The sequence below is a fragment of the Austrofundulus limnaeus genome, unplaced genomic scaffold (genome assembly GCF_001266775.1).
Source record: "Austrofundulus limnaeus strain Quisiro unplaced genomic scaffold, Austrofundulus_limnaeus-1.0 Scaffold2725, whole genome shotgun sequence".
Classification (NCBI taxonomy): domain Eukaryota; kingdom Metazoa; phylum Chordata; class Actinopteri; order Cyprinodontiformes; family Rivulidae; genus Austrofundulus; species Austrofundulus limnaeus.
The window spans coordinates 3,083-12,121 of NW_013955127.1; the positions used below are offsets into that span (position 1 = coordinate 3,083).

Below are 9,039 nucleotides of genomic sequence, written 5' to 3' on the forward strand. Positions count from 1 at the left end.
TGGTGGGATTGAGGAGGTCTTCAAAGTATTCCGCCCACCGGCACACAACGTCACGAGTTGAGGTCAGCAACACACCATCCCCACCATAAACAGTGTTGGTGCTGCACTGCTTCCCCCTCCTGAGAYGCCGGATGGTGGACCAGAATAGCCTCGAAGCCGTGTGGAAGTCTTTCTCCATGGCCTCTCCAAACTCCTCCCACGCCYGGGTTTTTGCCTCAGCGACCACCCGAGCCGCATGCCGCTTCGCCCGCCGGTACCCATCAGCTGCTTCTGGAGTTCCATAGGCCAAAAAGGCCCGATAGGACTCCTTCTTCAGCTTGACAGCATCCCTCACCGAAGGTGTCCACCATCGGGTTCGGGGGTTGCCGCTGCGACAGGCACCAACAACCTTGTGGCCGCAGCTCCGATAAGCCGCCTCRCCAATGGAGGTACGRAACATGGTCCATTCAGACTCAATGTCCCCCACCTCCCCCAGAATGTGTTCGAAGTTCTGCCGGAGATGGGAGTTGAAGCTCCGTCTCACAGGGGACTCCGCCAGATGTTCCCAGCAGACCCGACCCTCACTACACGTTTGGGCCTGCCAGGTCTGACCGGCTTCCTCCCCCACCACCGGAGCCAACTCACCACCAGGTAGTGGTCAGTTGACAGCTCCGCCCCTCTCTTCACCCGAGTGTCCAAGACATATGGCCGCAGATCCGATGAAACGACGACAAAATCGATCATCGAACTGYGGCCTAGGGTGTCCTGGTGCCAAGTGCACATATGGACACCCTTATGCCTGAACATAGAGTTCGTGATGGACAATCCGTGACGAGCACAGAAGTCCAACAACAGAACACCACTCGAGTTCAGAAAGATCACATCATTGTCTCAATGATTCCAATCTAAAAACTAAAGATAGCAGTCTTTGGAGAAATGCATTTTTGCTCACTTCCATCTTTTTATGAGTGACAGTAAGACCATATGTACAACAACATCACCCATGACTGAGTAAGAGACTTTTTTGCATAATTTTGATTCGCTGTGGCAGCCATCTTGAATCGGATACATTCCAAAAGTTAATTGGTTGTAGGTGTACATCCTGGGGTCACTTTGTGATTATTGTGTAACTTTTATTTTCAGCTTCAGAGGAGGACTAGACGTGTGTCACGGCCAGACAGGAAGTGAAGCGGTCTTCACTTCCTTTCGTGGAAGAGAAGTCATGTTCCACGTTGTAACTAAGCTGCCTTACACTGAGGGTGATGCGCAGCAGGTCAGAGAGCAGTCTCACAGTCAGTGGTGACGCGGAGACATGAAACACATGAAACATTATTTTCAGACATTTTCTCTGAAAAAAACAAACAAACAATAGTTTTCTAAACAAAGACAAACGATCCTTTCTCCTCTCATCTCCTCAGTTACAAAGAAAGCGACACATTGGGAATGACATTGTAGCCTTGGTGTACCAGGAGGGCCAAACTCCCTTTCTATGTGACCTCATCAAGTCTCACTTCCTGCACTGTTTTCTGGTGGTGCGGAGGGTTCAGAGGGACGAGGGGGCAGGTGGGGTGGCCTATAAGGTGAGTAATACTCATCCTCTGTTTTATGAGGACAAACTAATGATAATGATGTGTGTGTGTGTGTGTGTGTGTGCGTGCGTGTGTGTGTGTGTGTGTGTGTGTATTTGTATGAATGTCCTGATGCATCTCTTTTTTTTATTTGTATGAAATTTACATTTGTACAAAAAAAGGTCTGAGATTACAGTTTTTCAACCTCAGTGTTAAAATATGAACCTGTTTTTTTTTTCTCTCAACCTCCCAGGTTTCAGTTTCAGCCAGAGAAGATGTTCCTCCTTTTGGTCCGGTCATTCCAGATCCTCCCATCTTTACAGATGTAAGAAACAAGATTTAAAGCTTTTCTAATTGTAATAAATCATTTAATTCTCTGTTATTTTCTTGTGCAAAGTTTAAACACAAAAAATCATTTGCTTTTCCCCCCTCCCACTTATTCTACATATATGCCATGCATCAGGATGATAAACAGTTTTCTTTGTCTTTTTTAGCGTTCACAACTGAGAGAATTCCTTCTCACCAAGATGATCAATGCAGAGATTTCCTGCTATAAGGCTGAGCAATTTAACAGACTGGAGGTAAAATGAGAAAATAATAACGCTTTAATATGTTTTTTATTACCAGCACAAGCCTGTTCTTGGTGTTATTTTCCTCTGACATGTGGATTTACTTGCCCTTGTCTCTTGTTTAGCTGCGTACTCGCTCATCACTCCTGGAGAGTTTGAGAAATGAACTCTTCACGCGCTCCCAGTGCATGATGGGAGATCCATCACTCGCTGCTGTCCCTACCTTGGAGGGTGTGCGGGCTGCACCTGAAGGAAGTGGAGGATTTATTGAAAATTTTAAGGTGAGGGCTCTAACACTGAAACACATCTGAATCCCATTTATTAGTTTTTTATTACTTTTCCCCTCTTTCCTGAACTTGTCCATTAGAGAGCCATAAGAGTACGAAGCCATTCGTTTGAGAACCTGGGTGTACCCAGAAAGATCTCTGGCAACATGTCACACAAGCCTAAGGTACAAAGGTCAGATTTTGGCTAAATAACTTTTAATTTAGAATAAAACATTCATACTTTTTTCTTCTTTTTACAGACAGAGAAAGAGGGAGAGAGGTGAGACTAGAAACAACTGAAATATTTGATATTTTTGTGATCTGACAAGGAAACTAATGATTATTTGTTTCTTTTTTCAGTGACAAATCTTCAGGACTTCCACCTGACAGCTCAACAACATCTGACCTCAAAGATCAAGCGAGTCCTCAAGAGGAGACATAAAGAAAATTGTGACTTAAAGATTTCAGACATTCAATTATAGATTAGCCTCTACAATCTGAGTTGCAGTGGATCAAATATTTGTACATATAGTGTAAAAGTAAATAGGTTTTCAGAAAAATGTAATTATTTTGCAAACATAGAAGAGATATTTTAGCATACAGAGAACATTTGAATTGTATTAGACTGATAACTTGATGCAACAACTAACAAGAAAGATTAGGGAATGTAAACAGTTTATATTCAGTTTTGCTTTAGAGATTAAGTTAGATTCAGGCAAAAAAAAATCTTAAAAAAGGAAGATTTTTGTTTTAGGGTTTAATTATTAAATCATGACATAATAAAGGAGTTTGGCGATTTGGAAAACATTCCATTGTATTAGTTATTTAAAGCACCCACAATACAAGTTATAAAAAGACCATAGCAGCAACACAAACAGTAATACATACTGATACTGTACCTACAGGTTATTAAAGAGGTACTTGCAAGACACTACACAGGTATTTGTGTGATAGTAGTAAGACAGGGTAAATGTGGGGATGCATGGTAATTACAATTCTGGGATGGGTATGTACAGGGTAACTACAGAGTCCTCATGTTAGTAAGTAATTTGGACTTAAAATTAAAAATACCTAATTATAGTTCCCAAACAATGAAAACACTCACTTATAATGTTAGAAAAAGACATTTAAAAAATCACAGAAGTCAAAGTTGTATCTCAACAAGAATATATGGGTAATGTAAATTACATTTCACTGAGTTTTTTCCCTTGTTTGTCAATGTCAAAATTATTGATGACACTTTATTTTATTTTAATTTTATGGGGTTACAGAAAAACATATGGCTTTTTTTAAAGAACAGGAAACATGGAGACAACATGGATTTGCAAAACAACCACGTTAACGTCTTGTTTGTTGTCATATTATTTATTGATTTTTATATTTTATAAGATTTCACTTTGTTTTGTTGTTGTTTTATAAAATGTATGTGTGTTTATGTTGTAGTCTGACTATTTTCTAAATAGTAGTATTGATCTCTAAAATATTTTTTTTTCTGTAATGTTTTTATTTCAGTGAGGATAAAACATGGATTGTGTACACACTTTCATCCAGTGGGTGGCAGTATTGTATAAAGCATTCATTCAAGTCTGAAGGCATTTTAGTAAAGACAGTTTTGTATATTAAATATATGTAAGAATTAAAGAAGTTCAGTAACCTTTTTTTATTTTGCTAAAATAAATAACAGAGTTGATCAAAGCATGAGACATTTTATGAAAGCGTCTTATACATTTGGACAAATCTACCAGCTAGTGGCACTGTCGCGCACAAACGTAACTTCTCAACCGCTGACAAGTACGCGAAGAAGAAGTGAACGGAAGTGGTCAAAAGTCTGTAGTTTTTTATTATTATTTAAGAAAGAGCTTTGGGTATTTAATTTATTCTCAACATTTTTTTTTTAGGTCCGACCAATTTTCCACCAACTTAAAAAAAGTTACAGCTTTGTATGCACATWTTATCRCTGAAGATTTTTCCAAGTTACCTGTAAACATCACGTTTGGTTGCTCCACATGAGACCAGTTGAACTTTGACATATTTGGAAATGCTCCAGGCTGCTTGAGGAGAAAGGCAGGCTGTCATTGGCTCTGATATTACTCGATTTAACTCCTTTAAGCGTAAAACCGTCCAGCTGAACACCAGCGACCTGCTAACGATGAGCTCCAGGAAAGTGGTCGAGCTGTTCTATGATGTGGTCTCKCCGTACTCCTGGCTCGGCTTTGAGGTTTGTCTCCTGTCAGCTTAAACAGTTATTTTACAGTGTTTCATTCCCCCCTCCTCAACACTCAGTTGTGTTTACAGGTCATGTGTCGCTACAGAAATGTGTGGAACATTGACCTGAAGCTGCGTCCTGCGTTCCTGGGAGGCATCATGCAGGAATCAGGTGAATAAACAGGATGTGTTTGTCTTTCAGGGGTTTGCAGGCATATTTGCAGGTCSGTGTTATTATCCTTGTGGACTTTGACTGAGGTGTAATGTGTTCATGACAGGCAACAAGCCTCCTGGTCTGGTTCCGAACAAGTTTCTGTACATGACCAAAGATCTGGACCGCTTGGCGAAATATTTTGATGTCCCTCTTCGGCCGCCGTCAGATGTGTTTGAGGTCATGTTTAAAAAAGGTACAAYAAGGTTACTAAAACAAAGAGCTAAATGCTGGAAAATCATCCACTGCTAAACACATTTCTTTGTAGATTCACCAAGATTTTTGTTAAACTTTATTTATCCTTTTACCAGTTAACAACATCTTTAAATTTATTGTTGTGAAACTGTTTATCAAGAGTAAATAGTTCTAGTGCTGGGTATTTCAGTATTTCCATAGTTGGACAGTAATCCTGTTYTGTTGTTCTTTTAGGTTCCTTGTCTGCGATGCGTCTTGTGACAGCCGTGCAGCAGCAGGAGAAAGGTGGAGACAAGCAGGTGGAGCAGGTTTCACGTGAGCTGTGGAGGCGGATCTGGAGTGAAGACAAAGACATCGCTGAGCCTGCATCACTCGCTGAGGTTAAAATCTTTTTTTTTACACACAGGATGCATTTCAGCACATTMAAAATGATGATTTATTCTTGAATCTTTGGTCACAGGCTGCAAAGAGAGCAGGACTGTCTGACAGTCAGATTCAGGAAGTCCTGAAGTTGTCCWCCTCACAGGAAGTTAAAGAGAAGCTTAAAAACACGACCCAGGATGCATTGAAATACGGAGTTAGTTGTGCTTAATTTCTGCTCGTAGTATTCAATAAAGAAATAGAAAAGTRAAAAAAAAAMCTCYTTCTGACTCTCTTCCAGGCATTTGGCTTCCCTATGCTGGTGTGTCACATCGACGGGCAGCCAGAGATGTTCTTTGGATCGGACAGATTCGAGCTCATGGCCCACTGCCTCGGTGAGAAATACAGCCCTCATCTTTTATCAGTAAAATATTTAACTTCTCTTGTTGTTTGCTTCTTTCTTAACTGGATCAGAAGGCTTCACATTTATTTTACTGTAGGACATTTTGCAGCTGAATTTGCATGAACAACTAAATAAATGTTCAGTGATTTAATAAAAACTGCTAAGGTAGCAAAAACTGAGTTCTTAAAGCTAAAACACAAAGCACTCGTTAAAAGTTTTAACAAGCACAACGTTAGAGGAAAGATGAAAGTAGCAAAATTCTAGCTAAAAAATGCAAATGGCAACCCAAAGCTAAATTTAGCTAATGGCTAGTTAAAAACTAAAAATAGCAAATGGCAAGCTGAAGGATATAATTAACAAAATGATAGCTAAAAGCAAAAAGTAAATATCAAAAGTGTGCATATTTGCTACATCATAGGACCCATTTTCCAGACAAACACAGTCCTGTGAGGATCAAACGCTTCCCATGGGGACCAATGCCTGATCCCCACTGGTATGGATGCAGTTTTGGGATGGGTGGGTGGGTGGGGTAGATTTAGAATCAAGGTGGGAATTGAGTTTAGGCTAGGTTTAGGGTCAGCTATGCATCTATGAGGTTAGGTTGTAGGGGGTAGGGCTTAAGGTGAATTAAGCTTTTCCCACATCTCTCATAAACAAGGTTATGGGAAAGTTTTACCAAGGTATTTTCTCATTACTTTTAATTTCTTGACCGTGCGAAGTGAAAAGTGACACAATAAGTGAACATTCAGACGAGTTCAAGTTGATTCATAAAAGACTATGCAATCATTTATTTACACAAATTTAACAGATCATCAATACACCTGATTGTGGTTATTCCTATAACAAGCTTCGAAGTTAAATGAGAGAAAAACTCGCGTCCAAATTTTAATTCACATCAAACTCAGATTGCTTATATAGAACAGTAAAACGTCAGTTCTGATGTTACAACCAAGCAATTTTACTGACACTTTTAGCTTAAGTTGTGGCAAATAAAGACAAAGGAAAGGCGGAAAGTAAGGTTAGTGTTATACTAATTTTACTTTATCAAGAGTGTAGCCATCCGGATCAGCACGTCCCTTCTGCACTCAGTTTCCACATGACACGTCACCCTGAACACGCTCAGCTTTTACCTGGTGATGTCTTCTTAAGCACCCCTGGGTAGACACTGTCTCACCTCCGATCATTCAGGGGACTTTTAATCGGCCCGCTCACTGTTCCTCAGCGAGAAAGGTGTTATTTCAGGTAACTTTTCGTCTGTTTCAGTCCAAGCCAGAAAGATTCAAGCTGTACATCCGGTGCCGCCTCTCAAAATAAAATCTCCCCTCGGGAGTTAAAACACACTTTGAGACTTGCAGTCTCGGGTGGGACATTCGGCAGCGTGCCGCTGTCCCGGCCGTTAGATCCCCCTAATTAGCTCATGGGCAAGACCTAACGAGCCAAAACTGGCTTCTCCGGAGAGAAACTCAGTATTCCTTCCTAGTTTGACATCCAGGAAGAAGTGTGCGTCACTCAAACACGTCCAGTTTAGTAATAGAAACTGATGAACTTTGGTTCCGCCCTCAGGCGTTAAGATGAGTCAGAGAAAAGGAAGAAAGATAGAGACTTGCCAGCCATGCGCCAGTCAAGGTTAATTCTGTGGTTGTTCACAACAGAATATAACATTTCTTTAGCTTTCCTCCAGATAGACTCTAAGAGAAATCACTGCAAAACATTAATGATGATTAATTAACATTTCTGTTTTAATCAGTCTGAACCATTCTGTTAGTCCAGATAAATGAAAGATTTTCTCAAGAAAAACCCACAATTATATTACTGTGTTCACAGTAAAATAAAAACAGTGATTTATATAAAAACACAGTGAAAACATGGTAATGATTTTCTCTGATTTTTTTATACCATTAATTAATCTTTTAGGCACGATAAAAGAGTAGAAGTGATTCCACTTTTCTTGTGACAGTCATTATCATGATTTAACAAAGGCATAAACATTCTTAGTTAAACAACAAATGAATCACGAACAGAAAAGATTGTTCTGTCCATTATCTGATTATGAGAACCGAGGGGTTCTCTTCTGGGTTGAAATGACCTGTCATGGCCTAAATAGAGTTCAGTTTGTGACAGAGTTCCTGCCTTCTCAGTAGGCCTGTCCGAGGCCTGCTTCGAGGCAGTACATCTTGTTTCTTCACTCGAGGTGACCCCTACAAGGTTTAGGTTAAAAAGTCAGGTTTAGGCTATAAAGAAATGACTTGAAAATTAATGGAAATCAATGCAAAGTCCCCATGAGTATAGATAAAAGTGTGTGTGTGTGTGTGTGTGTGTTACACAGGCGTTCACAGTCTGTTTGGAAAAACAAACTTCATGAGTAGAGATTAATCTTCAGCCTGACTTTGCTTTGTTTCAGGGGAGAAGTGGTCCGGACCCAGACCGGATTCTTCAGCTGCCAAACTGTGAGATGAGAACCGTCCGCAGGTCTTCTTCTTCTCACACACTGAAATGTTCAAAAAATATTTTTTTATTTTTGAAAACATTTCAACCTTCATAAATCCTCAGCTGTGSCTTTTGAAATCAAGCAGTTGGATTTCAGTAAACATAAATAACAACCAGGTGAAGCAGGTGGTTAGATCAATAGAGCACTTATCTGCTTTGGAAAATAATAAGTATTAAAATCACAACTATTCTTCAAATGAGATATTTTCTGGAAGTTTAATGTACAAAACAATGGTTATGTAGTTTAATGTGTAACATGAATTTAATCCAACTGATTGTGAATCAAATGTTTGTGCAGATTTTACTGAATTTGAGATAATTTCATATTTTTAGATTTATGKTTTTTATGTATTTGTTGAAGTTGTTAGTTTTAAATCCAGAAAACAAACATTTCTGGACTCAACAGTAGAATTATGAGGCTTTGTTGYGTGACAGCTAAAAACTGCTTCTTGTGATTCTAATAAAAACAATGATTTATGAATAAATAGCTTCAGATGCTCCTATTATTACCATTGATCTTGGGTTAAGGTTTCAGTTTTGTTAATGCTCAATATTTTTCACCGAGATGAGAAATTTGTAATGAAAAAAGTAAGAAGAACACGTTTTTGTCTTAAAATTATCCATAAATAAACCTGAGTGGAAATAAGTAGGTAAATCAGTTCATATTAGCAGTTTACCATGAAAATAACATTTGTTTTGTTTTGTTTTACTTTTTTAAATAGAAAAAAAAATCAATTAATTAAATTTTTATTTTTATTAACAAATTCCCACACTTCAGAATGCATCTATTTTATAT

General features: G+C 39.1%; 2 protein-coding genes across 2 annotated transcripts; both read left to right on the top strand.

The window, feature by feature from the left end:
* The first annotated feature begins 775 nt into the window (after positions 1-775).
* Positions 776-3,189, top strand: LOC106511371 (rap1 GTPase-activating protein 2). Its single transcript, XM_014000128.1, has 8 exons — positions 776-1,252; positions 1,398-1,559; positions 1,801-1,872; positions 2,042-2,128; positions 2,242-2,397; positions 2,484-2,567; positions 2,643-2,662; positions 2,743-3,189. Exons 1-8 carry the CDS (start codon positions 1,202-1,204, stop codon positions 2,822-2,824), a joined length of 714 nt encoding a protein of 237 aa, XP_013855582.1. The 5' UTR covers positions 776-1,201; the 3' UTR covers positions 2,825-3,189.
* A 1,091-nt stretch (positions 3,190-4,280) lies between these two features.
* Positions 4,281-8,757, top strand: LOC106511373 (glutathione S-transferase kappa 1; the record flags this gene model as incomplete). The annotated part of the gene is given in 7 exon segments (XM_014000129.1): positions 4,281-4,600; positions 4,678-4,759; positions 4,866-4,994; positions 5,228-5,373; positions 5,454-5,570; positions 5,655-5,748; positions 8,158-8,757. Coding segments are annotated over 7 exon segments (687 nt in total). The 3' UTR covers positions 8,208-8,757.
* Between the last annotated feature and the right edge of the window lie 282 nt (positions 8,758-9,039).

Bases quoted from the DNA above. Each gene is read 5' to 3' on its own strand.
- LOC106511371 (XM_014000128.1), top strand. From the start codon at position 1,202: ATGTTCCACGTTGTAACTAAGCTGCCTTACACTGAGGGTGATGCGCAG. The intron at 1,560-1,800 runs GTGAGTAATACT...TCAACCTCCCAG, and splicing joins CAGGTGGGGTGGCCTATAAG to GTTTCAGTTTCAGCCAGAGA. The intron at 2,663-2,742 runs GTGAGACTAGAA...TTCTTTTTTCAG, and splicing joins ACAGAGAAAGAGGGAGAGAG to TGACAAATCTTCAGGACTTC.